General features: G+C 51.1%; 7 protein-coding genes across 7 annotated transcripts; 2 read left to right on the forward strand and 5 right to left on the reverse strand.

Moving 5' to 3' along the window:
- Positions 1–520: 520 nt before the first annotated feature.
- Positions 521–2032, reverse strand: M436DRAFT_82072 (uncharacterized protein; the record flags this gene model as incomplete). The annotated part of the gene is made up of 1 exon (XM_013571762.1): positions 521–2032. The coding sequence occupies one exon, from the start codon at positions 2030–2032 to the stop codon at positions 521–523; it is 1512 nt and encodes a 503-aa protein (XP_013427216.1).
- A 759-nt stretch (positions 2033–2791) lies between these two features.
- Positions 2792–7831, reverse strand: M436DRAFT_82073 (myosin-2; the record flags this gene model as incomplete). The annotated part of the gene is made up of 5 exons (XM_013571763.1): positions 2792–3215; positions 3274–7200; positions 7259–7448; positions 7506–7638; positions 7697–7831. The coding sequence occupies 5 exons, from the start codon at positions 7829–7831 to the stop codon at positions 2792–2794; spliced, it is 4809 nt and encodes a 1602-aa protein (XP_013427217.1).
- A 1462-nt stretch (positions 7832–9293) lies between these two features.
- On the reverse strand, positions 9294–10652 carry M436DRAFT_47217 (nucleosome assembly protein NAP-1; the record flags this gene model as incomplete). The annotated part of the gene is made up of 4 exons (XM_013571548.1): positions 9294–9344; positions 9401–9723; positions 9779–10474; positions 10514–10652. The coding sequence occupies 4 exons, from the start codon at positions 10650–10652 to the stop codon at positions 9294–9296; spliced, it is 1209 nt and encodes a 402-aa protein (XP_013427002.1).
- A 1856-nt stretch (positions 10653–12508) lies between these two features.
- On the forward strand, positions 12509–13430 carry M436DRAFT_47846 (DUF1671-domain-containing protein; the record flags this gene model as incomplete). Its single annotated transcript, XM_013571643.1, has 2 exons — positions 12509–12979; positions 13029–13430. Coding segments are annotated over 2 exons (873 nt in total), but the record flags the coding sequence as incomplete, so codon positions are not given.
- A 790-nt stretch (positions 13431–14220) lies between these two features.
- M436DRAFT_82076 (uncharacterized protein) lies at positions 14221–15455 on the reverse strand (the record flags this gene model as incomplete). Its single annotated transcript, XM_013571764.1, has 2 exons — positions 14221–15018; positions 15369–15455. 2 exons carry the CDS (start codon positions 15453–15455, stop codon positions 14221–14223), a joined length of 885 nt encoding a protein of 294 aa, XP_013427218.1.
- A 982-nt stretch (positions 15456–16437) lies between these two features.
- On the reverse strand, positions 16438–17325 carry M436DRAFT_63975 (uncharacterized protein; the record flags this gene model as incomplete). The annotated part of the gene is made up of 1 exon (XM_013571671.1): positions 16438–17325. The coding sequence occupies one exon, from the start codon at positions 17323–17325 to the stop codon at positions 16438–16440; it is 888 nt and encodes a 295-aa protein (XP_013427125.1).
- Positions 17326–18061: 736 nt separating this feature from the next.
- M436DRAFT_82078 (uncharacterized protein) lies at positions 18062–19231 on the forward strand (the record flags this gene model as incomplete). The annotated part of the gene is made up of 1 exon (XM_013571765.1): positions 18062–19231. The coding sequence occupies one exon, from the start codon at positions 18062–18064 to the stop codon at positions 19229–19231; it is 1170 nt and encodes a 389-aa protein (XP_013427219.1).
- Positions 19232–21225: the final 1994 nt, after the last annotated feature.

Here is a 21225-nt window from a genome sequence, read left to right on the forward strand (position 1 = left end):
ACCTGCCTCAGTACTTACAGTGAAACTTGATATGGCAAGCAGCATGACATTCTCGTGAAAACGAACAGCTGCATCAAACACTGACTAGCAAACTCAGAAAAACAGTCTCACATATTAGACCTCAAGACAGAGACAGTTAAAAAGTAGCACAAGTAGCATAGTGACAAGTATGAACAACTTCTTGTTTTGATGCTCGATGGCAGGTGGTAGAAAAGATACTGATGTGACAGGAAAACCACGTACCACCAAACGCTGGAACAAAATGAGGGAACCATAGCAAGGCGACTGTTCAAGCCCACCAGGTCCAGATTCACTCGCATCCGTCTAAACTCTTCCACTCATCATATTCTTTGCGACCGTAAACATCATCTCGTTCTCCACAAGATAATCGCTCGCCTCCTTCGCTTTTTACCCCTAAATTTCTGTGTGCAGAGGGAAAGTGAGTCCAGATATAGCTAACAACTCGCCCCGTACCAGAAGCCAGCGATCTATGACCCCACTCTCCAGAAGAGACTGTGAATCATGGGCTTGGTGTAGCATCACTCGTTGAGGCAGATGAAGACGAAGAAGCAGAGTCTGGTGTACCTAGAGCTACTGCATCTTCATTGTCAAGACCATCAATACGAGGTGGTGTATAGATGACAGTTGAGTCTGGTCCAGACGAAGATGTCGAGGTCGGTGTACCTGGAAATGACTCATCTTCAGAGTCGGTATTGTTGGTAGAAGGTGGTGTGCGTGTTTTGCTTGCGGAGCTTTCAGATGCAGATGGTGTGTGGGTGCCCACCGACATTTCTCCAGCATCAGTATCGGTGCAGGGTGTGTACAAAATCGATAGACTTCCAGACTTGCTGTATGCACCCATATGACTCGAGTCATAATCTCCAGTCCCAGTGCCTCCGATTCCGTTACCAGAGGCACCAGGTGTGTAGTTTACTGTGGTGCCCGATGAGGTGGTGGAGCTTGGAGTGTATATTGCCCGTCTGCTCGAGCTCGTAGTGCTGCTCGGTGTATGCATCACAATGTTGTAGCCAGAAGATGCAGAAGCAGTCGAGCTAGGTATATACACCGCAGAAGACGAGTTGGAAGATGAGACTCCAGATCCAGTGCCAGAGCCAGGAGGATCTCTAGGACTGGGGTGACTGACTTGAACAGAGCGAGGAGAGCCAGGCGAATTCCTGTGACTGGGGCTGGGACCTGGACTGGGATAGTAGAGTCGACTCGAACGATGCGGACTGGCGCCAGGACTCAAATTGCCATGCTCATTGGACCAATTGCGGTTGCTGTCGTTTTCCAGATCGGTCTTGAGGTACGTGGCGGCAACGCTGGCGTAGGTTCTGCCATTGACTCTGTCGCTTCTTCTTGCATCTGTAGAGTGGAGATGCTCTTTCCTTGCCATCTTTGTCATGACCTCTTTCTTCGTCTCTTGCTCCACCTCGTCTTCTTCTGTGATCAAACCCGCGTTGTGCAGGTCCCTGAGAGACTCAGCCAGATCTTTGAAAAACTCAGCCGCGTAGACGACCATTCTCTCCTTCCTTTCTTTGATGGTCGTGGGTGCATGGACAGCGAGAACCCTCACAGCCCTGATATCATCCATCTTTTCCCTTACAAAGTCTCCCAGAGCCTCAGCAACAAATCCACCAACCATGGCGACCGTTTCAATGACCTTGCGAGACCATTTCTTGCTGCTCTTCTTGCTCTGGAGTATCAATCTCTTGCTGCTCTTCTTTACCTCTCTCATTTCCCCATGTATCCAGTGCTTCGACTGACAACCCCACAATCTGGCATACCAATACCAGACCACCAGATACAAGCTCCACAACTTCAAGTACCAAACCCACACGGTCGGGTACAAGATCCAGATTCGTTTGCGCACGCATCGTAAGCGTAAGATGCGGTCGACGATACAGTCGATGATGGAGAAGATTAGGTAGAACACAGCTATTCTGTGGAAGAGCGCGAAGAAGACTTGACGGACGAGACAGGGGGTGAGGTCCGAGGGAAGGGTGGGGTTGGCCATCATGGTTGAGTTCATTGTCGATATTGGATCGTGAGGGATCTGGACTGTTGAAGTTTGGACCCGTGAGGTGCAGGTCGGCAGATCGTTGGTCTTTGTTGAGTATCAAAAGAGATGCAGTCGACGAGGTCAGAAGGTTGTTGGATAGCAGAGAGAATAAGATGTGGACGGTGAGTATAGTTTGTGGTTTGTAGTTCGTGGTTCGCAGGCAGACGGAAAAAAGTGTAGTCGGTGGACCGAGAAGACGAGGTTGGAGACAGCAGATATGTGTGTTTTTGTTGCTCGCTCAGCGAACGCGTCCACTGAGGGTGTTGTCGAATGAAAGTGTACCAACTCTCACACAACACGCACTAAGCACGCGTCTTACCCGCTGAGACAAGCTCTCTCCGACATGTCTCGAGAGCGGTGTTGTCTTGTCTCATTTCAGCGCTCTCACGCCAGACACCTTCATCGTAGTGCAACGCCAAGTCTTGCTTGAGTGAGAGGAAAGACGAAGAGGTACTCACAATCTGAGAAAAGACCAAACAGTACGAGACACATCCATCGGATATCAAGTTGGAAGAAAAAGAGTCTAAAAAGAGACATTCCTGGTATTAGACAATCAATGATAAACCAAACCACATCGCATGCAATCAAAGTGTATCATGGGGCAGAAGAAAAACAAAAGCGGATGGATGAATGTGACAGAATAAACAAGCAGAAGAAAAACGCCCCCGAACGCTCACAGTATGCCATTCCCCACTACTTCAAAACGACGACAAAAACAAAAACAACCTTCTAGATCCCAGCTTCTTGCTCATGATGTTGATGAAGCCCATTCTGTCCGTTCAAATGACTCCAATCCCCCATATCACCTCCCTCGCCATCCTCACCTGCTTCGTACGCTTCCTTAGCCATGGCACCTCCAGCATCAAGCTGTTGCTGCATGACCGCTTGTGCGGAAACAATTTCTGCAAGGCGCTTGAGTCGCGGTGTTTGCAGCCACGAGGGTGTGTAGGTCTCGAGTGCTGTGATGACGCGCGGCTCGGCGATTTCGTAGGGCCCGCTGTCGTCCATGTCTACGGCGGGCAAGAGCAAAACATCGGTCTTGGGGTCGGTGACGCGCGAGGCGACGGCTTTCATGATTTCGCCGTTGATGGGTTGTTCGTAGTCGGCGACGAGGTACTGGTTCAGCAGCTTTTGAATTTGGTTGGGCGAGAGCCTGGTTTTGTAGTCAGCATACGTGGTTTTTTAGGGAGCAGTACAGAAAGGGTACTCACATCCAGCAAATGTCCTGGATAATCTCAATGTCGTTGAGTGTCGCCTTCTTGAGCTGCAAAAGCTTGGTGGCCTGCATAAGATGCTCAAGTTGGAGAGTACCCTCGGGCATATCATGGCTCTTGCACCATTCCTCAATTCTGGTAATGTTGTAGTTGATCTGCAAACCACGCTTCCAAGAGAGGAAGTTACGGCGCATGAGAAGGTCATTGAAGGCGGTGACACCGACGAGACGAAGAAGCTCGGTAATGGTCTGGGTGATGATGGAGTCCTCGAGGTAGAATGCCTTCATAGCCTTGAAGACATTGTTGAGCAGAGAAAGCAGGTTGTCCATGCTAAAGGCAGGTGCGTTGTTGGACTGAAGAAGCTTGCCGAGGAAACGGTTGCTCTCATTGGTAACAAAGCCCGGAAGCGATTGCGACTCGATGATGGCAGGAACGATCATTTTGTGCAACTTCTTTTTCAATACCTTCATCCAAGTGTGGTAGATGTTAAATTCAAGACTTTCCAAGTCGTGCTTAACAATCTCGAGAAGACGGTCATATTCAAAGTTGTCCGTCTTTTGTGCTTCGTACCAGTCTTCAGCAAGGAAGACGAACGAGAGCATCTCGTGGACGTTTGAGAGCCAGAAAGCACCAGGGTTGACTGCCTCGTCACCGTCGTGCTGCATGACCTCTTGCTGAATGGACTGCATGACATTGGCAAGGAAGCGCTCAGACTCCTTGACAAAGCCATTGTTCCACATCTCGGAAGTGACAAGGTTGATGAGATATGCGGGGAACAAGACTTCCTTGTCGGTAGGGAGTGGGGTAGATCCGGGGAGGGGAATCTTGAGGTTTCTGATAAGGCCCATGGAGACCTCATCGTTCAATGCATCTTCGTTGGCGAGCAAGTTCTCGAGCTCCATCTCAACATTCTCCAAGTCAGGCTTGAAGGTGGACCCGGAGAGAGTCTGTTGGTGTCCGCTAGTAGCACCAAATGCCATCGAGACTGGTCGAGGGTTGAAAGTGCCACTGGATCTGTCGGTGTTGGTGGGCTCGAAGCCAGCACTGCGGCGTTTGGGCTTCTTTGACGACGATGATACGAGGTTGATCAGACCGCTGATCTGACCAGCACCACCATTGGTCATCTCGCCGTTGGTGGGAGCAGCACGCTTGGCATGCTCCAGCTGATCCTGTAACTCTGCTAGCTGTTGCCTCAACGACATCTTCTCGGTCTCGGACACGGTAACACTCTGCTTCGAGTTTTCCAGCTCTTCTGTAGTCACGCGAAGAGATTCGCGCAGTGTCCTTTCTTCTTCTTGGAGTCTGCGCATACTGGACGAAGACTCCTCGTAGCTGTGCTGTAGCTTGGCCATTTCCTCTTCCAGCTGACCAACCTTGGCGGCACTCATACCAGCCTGATTCGCCTCTGCCTGGAGTTCCTTTGCTCTCTGTTCGAGGCCCTGGGTACGGTTCTTCCAAGTGTTAAGCTGGTTCTCATAGTTCTGTACTTGATGTTTGAGAGCCTTGTTCTCGGTTCTGACAGCGCCGAGCGACTGGGTAAGCTCGACAACCTTATTTTCAAGCTTGTAGGAGATTTGCTTGAGATCTCTGGCCTCCTCACGCAGGCCCTTGTAAGCCTTGCGAGCCTGCTTACCTCTCCACAGACCTTGTACGATAGTGACCTTGCGTCTGTAGTCGGTCCATTCTTTACGTTGTTGACCAGATCTCCAAGCTCTTTGAATGGTACGCGCAGCGTTGCCTAGTCTCGTGTCCAGAATGTTTTTACGGCAGAGATATCCCTTGGTCGCCGCTTCGAACTGGATGAGATTGTTGCGGACAAGTACGTAGTTCTTGCGCTCTTTTTGGCCTCTCCACACACGTTGGATCGTGGTGGCAGATTTCGTTCGCCGCGCATCGTCAGCATTGCGGCGTGCGACGCATCCTCGCACAAGGGACTGAAACCCACGGACGGAGCCGATGGCTTCGAGGTAGCGACGACGGTAGTACTTGGCGCGAAGGTTCTTCTGAATCATGATAGCAGCATCGTTGAGACGGCTGGTTCTCAGATTCTCGAGGAAGGCAAGCATACCAGCACGGAAGAAGATCTTGGTCAGACCAAGCTGGTACTTGCTTGTAGCATCGTTGGCAGCACCGCCAAGTGCTTGTGTCAAGATAGCATTGGCCATACCCCTGAGTTCGGACGTCCATAGTGTTGATGGTACAAGCATGTAGTATCGGAGAGCGAATTCTTCGTAGGTCCATCTTGTGGGATATCCAGCACAACTGATTCTGACGGTCTCAAGAACACCACAAGCACGCAGTTGACTCAAGACCATGGGACCTTCGAACTTCCAGGCTTCCTTGGCTTCGTTGGGCTTGATACAGCGGATGTAGTGCACATCGGTAGAGTTGATGGTGGCCATCAGCTCAATCAGAGACGACTTGAAGATACCACCAAGAGTGGGCTTTCTTGTTGAAGCGGCGCCGGGTCTCTTTCCAGGAGCTGCAACAGCAGAAGGCTTGGCCTGAGCAGCTGCAGTATCGCGCTCACGTACGGCCGAAGCAGCCTCAAGAATCTCAGTGAGGAAAGAGTTGGAGGAAGCACGGAGAACTTCCATGTGCTCGTCGGGCACAGTATCTCTGTTCTTCTCGATGAAGCCGTCGGATTCATATGCGACATCAACAGCATAATGGCAGACGGTGAAGGCAGACTTTCCGAAGCGAGGCTTCTTGAAGAACTTTGACTTGCTGTCGCCGAAGCTGGTGTGAAGCTTGGTAACGAAAGACTCGTCGGAACCCATGGGCAGTCTTGATTCTTCATCCAGGAGAGCAAGAACACCAAGCTTGCCTTCGATCAAATCGATACAAGGCTGGTTGTCGGAGAAATCAATGAACTTCCAGTCAATCTCTTCGCGAAGGTATTCTTCCTGTTCAAGCTTGAAGACGTGCTGGTTGAACTCTTGCTGGAGCTTCTCGTTGGCATAGTTGATACAGAACTGTTCGAATGAGTTCTTGGCGAAATGTTCGAAACCGTAGATATCCAAAACACCAATGAAGGAGGTGACATTCTCGAGAACTTCGGGGGTGGCCAGACTGCTGTTGAGAATTTCGACCAGCCAGTCGAACAAGCTAGAGTAGATGTACTTTGCGACCGAGTCACGAACGACGGTGGCCTGCTGTTGTGTCAAGTTGGATGTAATCTTCTCACCTCTAGTGACAAGCTGTTTCTTGACGGTCCATTTGGCGAAGCTCTCGGCGTCGATGCCAAGCAGCTCACAAGCCTTGACAACCGAAGCATCAGTAGCAGAGAGTTGGGAATCGGTACGAGTGGCAATGATTTTGATGTTTCCGATGTGCAACAGAGCAGCGAGGATTTTCCAAATGGAGGATTGTTGGTCTGTCGAGACACCGATTCTGGTCAAGGCCTCCTTTGTGTCGCTGAACTCCTTGGCGTCGTCCAGGCCATCGATCTGGGCAGCATTTCCTTGGTTGAGGTAATCGAACTCTTCGACGGGTATCAAGCCCAGCTCCTCCTTTTCAGCATCTGAAGCACCAGCGACCAGCTGGTAGAAGATGTGGTAGTTCCTCTCCTTGAGCGGCTGGAAAACCAGTCTCGAGCGCTCGAGCAGGTATACTCTGATTCTCGCACCAATAATGTCCGTCTTCTTGTCAAACATGATCTCGATGTACTTTCCGAAGCGTGACGAGTTGTCGTTGCGGGTTGTCTTTGCGTTACCGAAGGCTTCCATGATAGGGTTGGTGGCCAGAATCTGCTCTTCAGTCTCGCTCATACTCTCGACACGACCCTTTGAACGGGAGCCAGGCTGATCGGGTGATTCTCTTGTTGCAAAGTAGCGCATGATGTATTTGGCAGAAACAGTCTTTCCAGCACCAGACTCTCCCGAAACGACAATGGTCTGGTTGCGACCATCTCTCAGCATATCCCTGTCTTGTGTTAGCCTGTGGACGCGGCGCTGGCGATGGTGTAGATAGGAACTCGTACGCGAAAGCCTCCTCTGCTATAGCAAACAAATGCGGCGCTTGTGTTTGGCGCTGCTTGCCGGCGTAAATCTGAACCATGCCCGGGACGTAGAGCGAGTCGACGCGGGCGAAGGGGTTGGTAGCAATAAGGACGATGCCTGAATACGTGTAGATTTCTTTCTGTGCATATCGTAGTTTGATGGCTTGTAACACTGTATAGCTGTGTCAGCGCTGTTGTTTGGGTCGAAGAGCGAGGGCGGCGCGTTTACCTGCGGGCTCGTTCAAATGCGAAAGATTGGTCAAGTCGTCAGAGGCCTCCAACATTGTCGGGTTCATCAGCGGCGGCAGTTTTGGGTCCTTGCCGTCTGCGATGGCGGCCAGCGTCGTCTCTATTGATCGTGTCTGCAGCAAGCTATCAGCGCCGACTCTTTTGCAGTAGGAGCTCCCGTGGTGGGCATACCTCTCCATTGGCCAGCTGGAATACAAGCGTGACCTTCTCTCCGTCCAGGTTCTTTTGCTCGACCTCTGAGGCAACCCAGCCTTCGGTGACATCGGGCTGCCAGGCCTTGGTTCCCACATCGTATGTGGCTGCCATGCTGGCGACTGGTTGGGCGGTCGAGGGAGGAGCGAGCGACTCGTGGATAGCGTGTGGCAGCGGTGAATAGTCGTGTCCGCAAGCAAGATCAGAAGTGCTGCATTGGAGGGGGGAAAAGAAAGAACAACTGCAACTCCTAACGAGTCCTTGTCCAGCAACAGATTAGGACTGTAGAGTAGGTATTATGGCGACGAGTTGACAGTCGATCTTTTGGACCAAGACCCTCTTGCTCTCGCTCTCTTTGCCGATTCCACGGCATCAACAATAAGTCCCGTGCATTTAAGGGGCGCGCACGGGCGCTCAGATGCGACCGACTCCGTTGCGAGCGTCCGCCCCGCAAATCCCTGCCAAAGCATAAACACACGACCTGAAACATCACAACTACATGCCTTGACTTGTACTCATGTGCTGTCTCTAGCATGTGCATATTGCTCAAATTCTTCTCATTCGGTGTACATTTATTCTCATGGAAGCAAAAATGCTGCGCAGTTGCGCTGGCTTGAAAATATCAAATCCCTGAACATTCCACTGGGTCTCTACAGAGGAGATGGTTAGGTTGCGCAAAAACAAGTCACAAAACAACAACAGACAGCTTCTGGCCTTGTAGGCCTTGCACACCTGACGAAAGATGCCTAACATGAAGTCTGGATACCAAGGTACTTCCTATTATGGTTTGACAGCGGTTTCCAACTCTGAGTATTGCTATTTTCTGGGAAGCATCGCAGCTGAAAAATATCGCCAGGGTGTTACTTTCGACAGTCTTTAAAATGCCACTTGTTCTCTAATCTCTCGCTATGTAAATCCGTATCTCATCAAATGAATCATGGTAGAACGCGTAAGAAGCAGAGCACAGCCATGACAAAGACCACCTGACAACCATAGCCTGGCCTTACGCCATTTCAAGGCCACTCAAGACGTTGAGAAAGACGGAGAAAGGCGGTCAAGCGCTGCACTTGAGCCTCATTCGCAACCTTAACATTACTCGACATCCACACCACTTAGTTGGCATGACTCTTCAAGTACATTGTCGCTTTCGGATTGAGGTACTCCTCATGTAAATATGTCTTGATTCGAGTGACGAACTTCGCCTGCAAACACACCTCACAGTGTCGACCATCTGTTGTCCGAGAGTATGATTATCAGCTATATAGAGGACAAGAAGAAAAAAAAGAACACGCGTTGCCAATCGGTAGAATAAACAACGCCGCTGTAGCAGGAAGGAAAGAGGACATCGAAGTGCGTGAGGTGAGGGGGATGGTGCTGCGTCAAGGAGCGTGACTTTTTTGTTGCTCCGATCCAGGCTGTGTCGAGGTTTCGAATGGGCTTGCTTGAGGTGGGAAGAGCAAGCAATGTACATTGCAAGACCCGTGATCCGAACGCCCGCCGCCATTAGATCGGTATGGTTGCCTTGAAAGACCAAAGTCTAGGATGGTGATGTAAAAGGAAATCTAGCACATCTCATCTAGCTCTGCTTGCACTCAGCAGTCTCCTGCTTGGGCTTTGAGCCGTCACCCTGGGGATGTTGTCAGTCACTCGCTTCTCCACAGGTTTGATCAGAGATATGCTTACATCCTCATCTGACTCCTCCTCATCATCCTCCTCGTCACGGTCGTAGTCCTCCTCATCCTCATCGTCCTCGTCCTCGAAGTCGTCCTCATCAAAGTCCTCGAAGCCCTGCTCGAATTGCAGAGCCTCACCAGTGAACCAGTCGATGGCACGGGGAATGAGCTTCTCCTTGATGTCCTCACCGAGCTGGTAGTCGAGCTCGAGCTTGGCCTCAATATCGTCCTCAACCTCCTCGTCGTCCTCGGTAGGGGGGCTGGCGGGGTTGAAGAAGTCGAAGAACGAGGGAGTGGGGATGGTCTTCTTGACAATGCGGGTCTGCTTGGTGTCTGAGAGATATGGTTAGTTTTTATGCTGATGAACACGAGATGACCTCAAACTTACTCTTGTTGCGCTGCTTCTTGCTCTCGACTCTAACGGTGAGATCCTTGCCGGACTGCCAGTCAATCTTGTCACCCTCGGCGTGGTCGTAGATGAAGTCACCACCGTAGCCGTTCTCCTCTTGGTAGTAATAGGTCTTGGAGATGGTCTTGTTGGTGAAGAACTCGTTCTCGGCGAACTCGAAGATGAGACGGAATCCGGGGCGGTCGAGGTACTCCATGCGGATGTCGGTCAAGAACTTGAGGGCATCCTCGTCACGATCGGTGATGGTCTCGGCAAGCGAAGAGTTCTTCATGGCGGAAAGCCAGAACTCGGGGATACCCTTGACGTCGGCGGCAGACTTGTCGTCCTCGGCCTCGTCGGCCTCATCGTCCTCGTCATCTTCCTCTTCGTCCTCCTTGCCAGCCTCGACTTCCTGCTCGGTGGGCTCGGTGGAACCGTTGATGATCTTGGCACGCTTCTCGTAAAGAGGGGCGTACTTGGCGAAGAACTTCTTCTCGAGGGCAAGGACCTCCTCCTGGAACTCGGCCTCGAGCTTGGAGTGCTCCTTCTGGACACCCTTGAGACCAGCGACACGTCTGCGGACGGGGGCAGGGAGCGACTCAACGTAACCGGATGATCTACCGACGAGGCCGCTGAGCTTGTTCTGCATCATCGAGACGAGAGCGGGGTTGGCAGCGAATATTGAGGCAGCGTCCTCTGCGCGGGTGTGTCAGTGAGTTGTAGCGGAGGCGAAACGTCGAGGGCGCATACCTTCTTTGATGCTGGAGACACCAGGCTGTTGTGCGCGAGAGGAGATGGGGGCCTTGTCGAGGGGAGTGTTTTGGGGGGTACTGGTATGGTCAGTGACTGCTTGGTCGGGTCGGATTGTCGACATTGCGAATGGCGAGAGAGCGGTAGAGATGCGTAGGGGAGAGATTTGCAGCGCAGGAAGAGTGGTGATTATTGGTGTTTGAAGGGGGGATGGAGGCGGCAAGCAAGAGAGGACTTCTTGTTGTGGTGGGCGCGGACGTGGTGGCGGGCTAGGGACGAAACTCACGGTGCAGGCTTGCTGCCCTTTTGGGGGATCATGTTGTCGCTCATGGTCTCGGATAATTCAGTGGAAGAATGCGAGGACAGGGAAGGTGATGTGGGTGGGAAGTTGGTGTGCTGTGGTTGAGAGAAGCTTGCTGGAGGTTTTTGACGCGGGGGATGCAAAGCTGGAAGGCAAACAATCGAATCCTCTCGAGCGCGCCCCCTTTAGGAAGAAGTTTTTGGCATCCGAGTTTTATCACCACGTCGGCAAGATACGGCTGCCATCATTTTGCAAGCACATCCGATACTTTCAAGTCGTCTTCGATGAATAATCGCGACTGTGCCATTCGTACATGTCTTGCCTATCCCCTGCTTCCTTCTCTAAAGCACGACATTCTGACCGATTCGTCCTGTCATGGTCCAGCCCCCCCCAGCTTCTAGAAGGACGCCACCCAAAGCCTGTATCACGACCACGGTCGACGACTTCTCGCTGCTCCTGTCTGCGGCTTTCCCTTCGTTCAACTATTGTTGGGAAATGAAATTCCTGTCTATGACCTTTATGACCGACTCATGTCTTGCAGTTCGTCAGAATTACCAATGTGTTTGCTCATCGGCCTAAGCGGCGAGAATCATAACGTTGTTGACTTGTTCTGATCGGAATCTGACATTTTGCGTTCGTCGTCTTTCTGTGATGCCGTGCGACGTAGGTCTTTGTTGCAGAAGTCGATATCGTTGAAGACGCCAATTCCTCAGCCATTTTCATGTGACGTGCAACACGTGCTGGACGTCGTCTTGACGCGTGGAGAGCGGACGAACAATCGAATCCCGATCAAAAATAATATCAGACAATCTGACAACGGAATTGTGCATTGTGGGACAGAAGAAGCGCGACCTTTGTCAAAATCGAACTTTCTTTACACCCAAGCCCGCAGTGATCTGGCTTCAACAGCAGCTCACCACTCTGCGGACGGTCCCCAACAAGCGCGCCAGCCAATCTGCGAACTGCCCTGCTCTGCCACTGCAAACCTGCTCACGTGCATTGCATCCCGATAATCAGGTGCTCTGCCCAGATGACTATGGAGTGTCCGTTCTTGTGCGGATTCTACACGTCCAATGACAATCAAGCAGAGTATCAAATCACGGCCCATATCGAGCTGCATCACACTCCAGATTCACACTTCGCAGCCCAGGACGAGGATCTGAGATTTGCCCTCGCGCTACAGAGAAAGGAAGAGGAGCGAGTATCTACTGATGCCATAAATCATGGAAATGTCACAAAATCGACCGTCGGAAATCTGGGCCCAAGAGAAGAAAGAGCTGCCAACAACGCCGTGAATGACTTTCCTTATGTTGAGTGTCCTGAGTGCGAAGACTTTGTGCATCTCGTCGAACTCGACGAACACATGAACAACCATCTATCATTACAGCATCCATCCGATACCATCGCTGCTGGAGACATGGCTGAACTCGACTCTGGTTCTACAACCAGCCTCCATCATTCTTCGACTGCTCCTGCAGGCTCGACAACAATCGCTCGCCCTATTGTCAAGCATCACGACCGATCGTATGATAAGATGCGTGCGGCAGTCTGTACAGAATTCAAACCACACGGGGCCCGCCTTGGTGTAAGTCTTCTTTCGTCTTTCTTGTGTCTGCTACGGATTCATAGCCCAATCCAAGTCTCAATGGGATGTTACTGGATACTAAGCTGTATAACAGAAGAAAGAGCTCGGTTCGTACGCATTCGAGAAGAAGATGCCTGAGAGCGTACTCAAAAAACTCCGAGATGGCGAACCCACAAGACGGATCAACCGCATCGGCAGAGATGGCCGGATATTTACAGAACGTGTCGTGGAGAACGAAGTGCCCGAACTCATTCCGACTATCACTCGCCTATGCGTCGCGTCATCCGAAGGTCTTTCAAATGTCTACGTCTGTCATCCAAGCGTCCACCACGTGCACAAGGGAACCAGTCCAGGCTATTTCTGCGGCTACCGAAACATTCAGATGCTCGTATCATACATCCGAGGCACAAAAGCAACAGGTCACGAACGCTTTGAAAGGGGTATCCCAGGTATTCTTCAGATACAAGACTTGATCGAAGAAGCTTGGGACCGTAATCCATTCTGTGTCGGCAGGCAAGAGACTGGAGGAATTCGCAACACAAGGAAATGGATAGGCACACCTGAGGTATGACTCCACCGCGCCTGAAGATCGTCATGCTTATATTTTGTCATAGGTGGCCACCTTCTGCAAGTTTTTGGGTATCGCTCACTCTGTTCAGACATTCGGTGGCACATCTGCCAAAATGGCGCATGAGCACCTGCTTGACTTTGTAGAAGCATACTTCTCACAGGACGCCCAACTTAACTCGAAAGTGCACAGGTCTCACCGTCCGCCGATCTTCTTCCAACAGCCAGGCCACTCCATGACGATTGTCGGGTTTGAGCGCTCCAAAAACAGCAAGCGCAATCTGCTGATCTTCGATCCATCTTTCGGTCCAAGGAAGCAGCTCCAAGACATAGTCTCAAAATCATCACGTGCCGCAATCTCTGCAGACTTGGCCGACCTCCTCCTCAGGACGTACAGGCGAAGTGCCGTTCAGCTCAAGAAATATGATGAATTTGAGATTCTCACGTAAGTTGATTTCAGTATGCAGCTTGCATCGCACAGAAAATTGATGACAATGACAGCTTGAACGTACCTACACTGCCAGCATAGAACGCGAGAAGGATACCGAAGCGCGGGACAACTTTGTGAGTTTGGTCCGTTCATCACAGGAACTCAGAGGGCCAATGAGGATCAATATGCTCGAAGTATCCGGTGGCGTGGGGTACTCGATATCTAGGTCGCGCAGGTTGTGTCTTTCGCCCATGTCGTGCGAGAACAAGGTGTATCATCTGCTTTCCAGACTTCCATTCAACGCCCGGTCTGGCAGGGTCGCAAAGGCAACAACTGGGCACATTCATTTTAGAAGCCAAGAGCTGTCAACAAACTTCATTCAACCATACTGCGAGAGCTGGGGTGAGTCTTACTCGTGTTTTATATCTACACTCCATTTATTTTACGTTCCCCTGTCTTTGCAAAAGAATACATACTCCAACTGTGGCGAGGACCTTTCACAAGTCGACATCACGTCAACTACACGTAGAACAGGAAGCACATTGGGAGAGGGTAGGAATTGGTATGATGCCCCTCGGACACTTGTGCTTCATTGCATCTGATGACTATCTGACTTGGTAAACTCCCTTCTGTCTACCATGATAGGACTTTATGAGCGCGAAATGCCTTGCGCGTCTATTTGATAACCGCTGTCCTTCTAATCAACCTTCTGATCAGATCGCGGGATGTAAGTTCGCAGTAAAGAAATCAAAGCATCAGACCTCAGTCTCGTCAGCCTCGGCCTCAACCTCAGCCTTGACGCCACCGTCCTACTCCTCATCAGCGTCGACACCAGCTTCCTCATCTCCAGCACCTTCGTTCTTGACCTTCTTGGCAAGAGTGCTTCCTTCCTCTTCATCTTCATCATCGGAAGCGGCAGTAGTGGCGGTGGCGGCCTTGCGTCCGGTCTTGTTTGCAGCAGCCTTCTTGGCGGGACCGCGTCTGGCAGTGGCCTTTGCAGGACGACCGCGTTTCTTGGGGGCGGGCTTGGTGTCTTCTTCTTCTTCTTCGTTGTCGGAGGCGGCGGTGGGGGCATTGTCGACAGCAGCGTCGGCCTTGTCTCCAGCATCAGCGGGAACTTCAGCTTCAGGAGGAGTCTCAGCGTCTGCAGCAGCGCCGACAGCAGCTTCTTCCTCAACAACTTCAGTCTTGACTTTCTTGACCAGAGTCTTCATCTCTTGCTCGTCCTCGCTGTCAGAGACAGCAGTGGCAGCAGCCTTGCGTTTCTTCCCTCCAGTCTTCTTTGCAGCAGCAGCAGCAGTCTTGGCAGGACGACCGCGTTTCTTTGCAGCGGGCTTTGCCTCTTCCTCTTCATCCTCGTCTTCGTCCTCCTCCTCGGTCCTGATCACAGCCTTGGTCTCACCCTCGTCATCATCCTCAGACTCAGAAGCGGCTTTCTTGCCCTTCTTGGCGGCGCCTTTCTTAGCACCAGTCTTCTTGGCAGTAGTGGTGGAGGAGGAAGCGGAAGCAGGGCCCGTAATCTTCTTGCGGCGGATCTGGTTCCAGCGGGTGCGGGCGATGGCGGCATCTTTGTAGTTCAGTTCGGCGGCGACGGCGTCCCAGTCGGACTGTGTAGGTGAGAGAGGTCAGTTTTGTGTTACGTGAAGGGAAGAAGCATGATGAGGTGAGAGGGTAGGGATGAGGGAAGGATGGCATAAGAAAAATGTGCTGGAGAAGGGGAAATTCGATGTGATCGGATGGAGTATCATGATCACGCAAAAGGGGCAGAGATGAGGATGAAAAATGGATGTAGAACAAGGAAGGAAGCGAAAACGCGAGGACGAATGCCGGAAAAACAAGGAGTGAACAAAAACCACAGCAGAATGCGCGCGCTCAACACAGAGATACAGCCAAACATGATAATGTAAAATGTGGATGCATGTAAACGAGATGTGCGGAGAAGAAAAGACAAACATACCTCAAGGTTACCAGTCAAGTTCTTGATGATGCTGATCAACAGCTTAGACTCGCCAGCAGAGAAGGTGGTGTCAGGGGCGTCAGACATGATTGCTTGTTCTGGTTGGTGTGGATTGTGTTTATGGATGGGAGATCTTTGTTGTGGATGACAGATCTTTGTTGCGTGTTGTAGTGATGTGTTGGTAAAGAAAAGAGGCAGAGATCTTGCGCGATTGATGTGTGGATGGGATGTTTAAGAAGAAGGGATCGAGAGGAGGAGAGAACAAACAGTAGATATAGCCAGTGAGGAAAACCCGCGATTACGCTTGTTCCGAATAGTCCGGAAATCGAATGCGAGTGAGTGAAAATTGGCTTGTTGCCGCGCCGACTTTGTCTCTACGTGATATTCACCGCGAATGGAACCAGATCAATTGGTACTCCGGCAGTACCATATATAGAGCAAAGAATGAGAGTTGAGTAGAAACTTGTTGAGAACCGATGGGACCACGAGACTACTGGATCATAATATCACTGTCAAATACATGTGGCGAGCAAGAAGAAGAAGAAGATGATGATGATGAATGAAAGCTTGAATGAAGCACTAGAACGTGACTTCTGAGACAAATCAGAGCTGCAATGGAATGAAAGTGAGAATGTTTCGTATGCTAGATACTTTGGTAATGATCAAAGACTTTGGAAAAAGACAGGTGACGTCCAGGTGTTGACCCCGTGACTCCCGAGTAGAAAGCGAACGGGGGTAAGCTCAAATTGGTGATATGACTTCCCATACTCTCTGGCTTCCGAGACGATGAAATGAAAGATATGTGTATCAATCCTGCACGGTGCAAGAATCAACAAGTGTGTCTGTCTCAGGCCAGAGAATACAGCGCAATCCTGTATCTGTAATTAATGCAACCACAGTTCAGCATGACCCCAGCTTGGTAGTGGGTCTTGTCCATGAAACAGGATGTCAATATCAACAAAGCAAAGAACGGTCACCGAAACAAGGAAAGTATCCCCGACTCCCGAGGATACTGAGAATATCGTACCATGCTGCAAAAACCGGGAGCTGACGCACCAGGTTCATCTCGCTACCTGCTTGCCTTTCGGATCGTGAGACCATGATACCCGAAACTCAGGTTGCCGATTGGTGCCACGTCTATACGAGCTCGTTTGGTGGAGGCATCGTCGTTCTCGAGACTGGATGCAGGTCTCTTTCTGTAAGGCGTGGGATCGGTACTGAGGATACGCAGGTTCTTGTTCTTCTTCATGTCCTCGGCACAAGCTTCAATCAGTCTGACCAGAATCTCTCGGCGATATGTATAAGGTACTAGCGTGTAGTAGTGGTAGTTGTCCGGCCACCATTCTTTCTCGAAGTCTTCGACCGATGCAGGTTCTCTGAAGAGGTGTGGGTATTTGAAACTGACCTCGAAGACGACACACGAGCGAAGGAGAATGCCCGCTCTGCCAGCTAAGACATGCCACCTGAGTAGGGTATCTCCCTGCTTGTATATGAGCTCTTGGCTCGGTGCTTCATACGGATAGTGAATATCGAACGTTCTCAACAACAAGGGGCGAACAGGGAGTCTCAGCATCTCGCGAATGTATGATTTCAGCTCTTCGACCTCATCGGGACTCAGGTATAAAAGAGCACCGATAATCTCGTCAGATAACTGGTTCCCCAAGTACATTTCGTACCACACTTGGAATGTCGGTGCTCTGTGTCCGTAGCGTTTGAGATTCTGACCGTCAGGATGAGAGGCTGTGGGGACATTGACTAGTGGACGAAAGCACGTAGATGGAACTGTTGCTGAAGGGGCTTGTGATGATGAAACTGCTGTTGGAGGTGCTTGTGATGATGTAGCTGCTGCTGGAGGTATTGGTGACGGCGGAAGCGTCGCTGGAGGTGCTTGCAATAACGGAATTGAGGCCAGAGGGCTTTTCAGCAGCTGTCCTGTTGCTGGAGGTGTTGGTTCCATCTTGTAGCAAGTCCAAATGCGATAGGAATGCCCGGACAAAATAAGGGGTATGTCTGCTGAGGCGAGACGGTGATGGATTGCGATGGAACAATTGCTTCGTATTTCAATGCTCGAGTAAAGTCAGAAGCGAAGTTTGATAGTTTGGTATGAGGACAGCAAATGGAGTCGTCATGTCGACTCGAGCAAGGCAGTCACTTTGGCTCGGATTGGAAGACGATGGCGCGGCGTCCAAGCAAGAGCGCCGGCGGAAGGAGCTGCCACGATCGAGAAAACGTGAACTGCGACTTCTCGACGATGCAGATGGTGACAGCCGTTGCCAATGAATATCATCAAAATGAATATCATCAGAATGAACCCGTGACTCATGAACAGCAAGCACTCCAGAATATATTTGGATTTTCCAGCCCCTGAATCCGAACATCCACTCAGCAAACTTATTGAAGTCAGGTTGGGGCATTTCCCATCTGGTGGGAATGGTGTAGTGGTTTTCACCTTCCTACATATCACCGTAATCAAGTTGAATATCTCAACATAGGACAATTGGTGGCTAGAAGTGAAGGTTTCGAAGTCAATGACCAAATCGTTGTAAGTGCTTTCCACTCACAACGCGGCAGGCACGACCGATCTCGAATCTTTCTCCAACGCATAACCTTCTCCATCCCTGCGCATACCTCATTTTTTGCTCAGCGCACACTTCTTATTGTCCAAACACCAGCACACCATCCATATTAACAAGATGCCGCCCACAAAGAAGCAGCTCAAGCAGAAGGTGAGAGAGCTGGAGGCGCAATTGGGTGCCGGGCAACCAGCACCCCTCGAGCCACAAGACATTGTCGACTGGCTGTATGACCAATACGAGGCGCCTCACCCGCTGAGAACCAGCAACGAGACGATGATGATGTGGCTACAGGCCATGAACACAGGTTTGTCCAAGAACAACCTTAATCGTCGCCTTAGTCGAGTCATGGAACTCTGGCGACAGCAAGCCATGCCTGGCGAGACCTATACCAGACAACAACAGCAAGAGCTCATCGCGCGAGAGGGCGCATACTTGATGCCGGTGGTATTGACCACGACCTGGCAGCAACACCTGCAGGCCAAGAAGGCCAAACAGGAGCAAGAGAAGGACGACGAGAGCATGGACGAGCAGATGCAGTCGGGTACTGAGCTTGAGTACAGCTCCATCATGTCGATCGACCTTCCTCCCGTCGATCCTATCGTCTCCGCTGCCAACTTCGCCTTCGCCTTTGTCTCCGCCGGCACCCCACCCCGCGCTGGGTTCGGGCTCAGCGATGTCGTGTCAACACTCAATCTGCCGCCTCCTGTTCTCGACACTTCCACCGCCTCCGCCTCCGCCGCCCCCGCCGCCTACACTCCCAGGGCCCGCACCAACGTCCCTGTCAGGCGTTCTAGGGGACCGTGGCACCAGTATGCTGCCGATCCGGTGCCGAACTTGTTCCCTGGCTATCCCAGACTGGGACCTGTAATTCTTTCGGGTAGTCAGCAACGAAGTCAAGACGAGCTATCGGTTTTGCAATCGGAGGAGAACAAGTTGGTGGACCGCTTGGAACAGCAGGACAGCCCACATGGCTGGATTCTTCCACCTCGTTTGCGAATGCCGGCGGTCCCGAGCCGCGACTTCCCACGTTCTCTCCCCACCAGGTTTAGGAGCAGAGCAGAGCAAGGGCTTAATCAAGTCGAGGCTGCAGCTTCATCTACGCTCTCAAAGAAGCGTAGCATGAACGCTCCTCCTGCCGCCACCATATCTGCTCAGCCACATCGAAGCAGCCGTAGACGTGTCGAGCAAGATGAAGCTTCTCGTGAGGTAGGGCATGAGACTGACGAAAGCCATAAGGGACCGGTCAGAGGTCTTCCTGCTCTGGACTATGGTTCTGATAGGGATTGAGCACATGTTGCTACCTTCTTTGCGAGAATGTTCCTAGGCTCTCTTCCCGTTACCCTCTACCTTTCCCTTCTCTTCCACTTCTTCAACGCCTTTTGAAGGCTTACTTCCGAATCTTCTGAAGATTCCAGTTTTCATGACCTCTTGAAGGTCTTGCTTTCCTAGCCTCGTGAAGGCTAGTCGTTTCTTGGACCTTTTGAAAGATCCTTCTTTACGGTTGCCTAAAATCCCATTTCTCTACTTTTCCACCTTGGTCTCGAGACCTGTTCAAGGTTTGCTCTTCGATGCCTATTGAAGGCTGACCTTTCGATGCCTCTTGAAGGCTTGCTCTTTGATACCTTGTGAAGGATCTGGTCAACTACTGCTCAATTCTATCACGACCTGTACATAACGCTTTGAATGCATAAATATACGGTGCTTCTTGTGACAAACCCCTTGATCCTCCGTAAATGTGTTTGTAGTATAACGTGATAATCCGCTTCTCTCATAAATCCAGATCCATGATAGTACCAATGCAGTGAATTAAACAAAGCCAAGAAAGGATGACCTCGAGTATTGTTTGTTTGCGCGTTGGTCTCAAGCTTCAAAGGGAACATATGTCGGCCAGTACATAAAGGTTGGTAAGAGCGGACAGTGACTGCGTGCATTTGCGGGAAGGGACTTGGGAGGTCAGCCCACTTGCGGGCAGCTTGTTCGCCTAGCACACGACAAGCCTTTGGCTTCTCCGATGCGTCCAAATTAGCAACTACTCCTCCGTCGCCGTCATTGCGCTCATGTCAGCCTCGCCCCCCCGCATCAGCGATATGCTCACAACAGCGCCGCCTCATCGACGCACGACTCTCAAGACCTGAACTAAGACGCTCTCGTCCATGCCGACCACCTATGATACTCTGGAACAATCAACAGCAGACCAATAGGACCATCGCGATAAGCCACTATCCAAGGACGAGAAGCTACATGCGCCGACGGCTTTGCATATGTCGACGTCGTGAAACTTCCAGCCCTGATGACATCTTCCTGACACAATCCAAAGGTCATCAGTCACATCTCTCAGATTTGTGTTCTTGCGATGAGAAGTATTATTATTACTACATAAGACTACTTGAAACATAAAGCTCATTCCTTCGGTAGGTGGACATTAGAAACAAGACTGCATCTCCATCAAGAAGGGATGTCTGTCAACAAAACCATTGAACAACGACAACAAAGGAAATACATGATCTTCAATCATGACCAAACAACTCAACTCTCCTGAACATTCACCTCGACATTCGAGGATGCAACAACGGACAATGTGTGTCTGACCTGATCAACTCCATTGTCACCACATCTCAGAGTGGACCCGCAGAAATTGATGGTAGTGAGGCCACTGACAACAGTCGTCTCAACTGTGGCTGCTGCATTTGCCGTACCAACAATACCTGCGTCGCAAGTCAAGATGCTACCGCAGAACTCGATAACGTTGACCGTATCGGCGATGGTTGATGCATCGGCACAGGCAGATGATGGTGGGAGTACGCTCAATCCAGTCTGGGTTGCAGATGCAGATGCACTGGCAGATCCCCCAACAGTAGCAGTAGGACGGTAAGATGTCTGGAAGCCAGAGGGTCCGCCAATGATGAAGGGAGTACTGGTAGGCAGAGCAGGGTTGACGTATGAAGCCATGACACCAGCGGCTGAGCTCTGAGCAGGCAAGTTGAACTTGACCGCAGAATTGATACCGCCAGCCAAATTCGAGATGGCGCTTGCGACTCCAGACACACCGAGACTGCTCGCTTGAGCGCCCACAGACGAGGCGCCAGAAAGAATAGGGGCCCAGAGGGAGGATTGAGCGCCGTACAAAGCAGATTGAGCTCTAGCACTTGCTTGGGCAGGGCTCGCCGTTACACTGGCCATGGCGACTGAAAGAGCTGATTGTTGCGCAACAACCAATCCACCGACAGCACCTGTGGCACCAACCAGGAGATTAGAGACTGCAGTCGACAGAACAGGGTCCA

This window comes from Aureobasidium namibiae (genome assembly GCF_000721765.1).
Source record: "Aureobasidium namibiae CBS 147.97 unplaced genomic scaffold scaffold_9, whole genome shotgun sequence".
NCBI classification, from domain to species: Eukaryota; Fungi; Ascomycota; class Dothideomycetes; order Dothideales; family Saccotheciaceae; genus Aureobasidium; species Aureobasidium namibiae.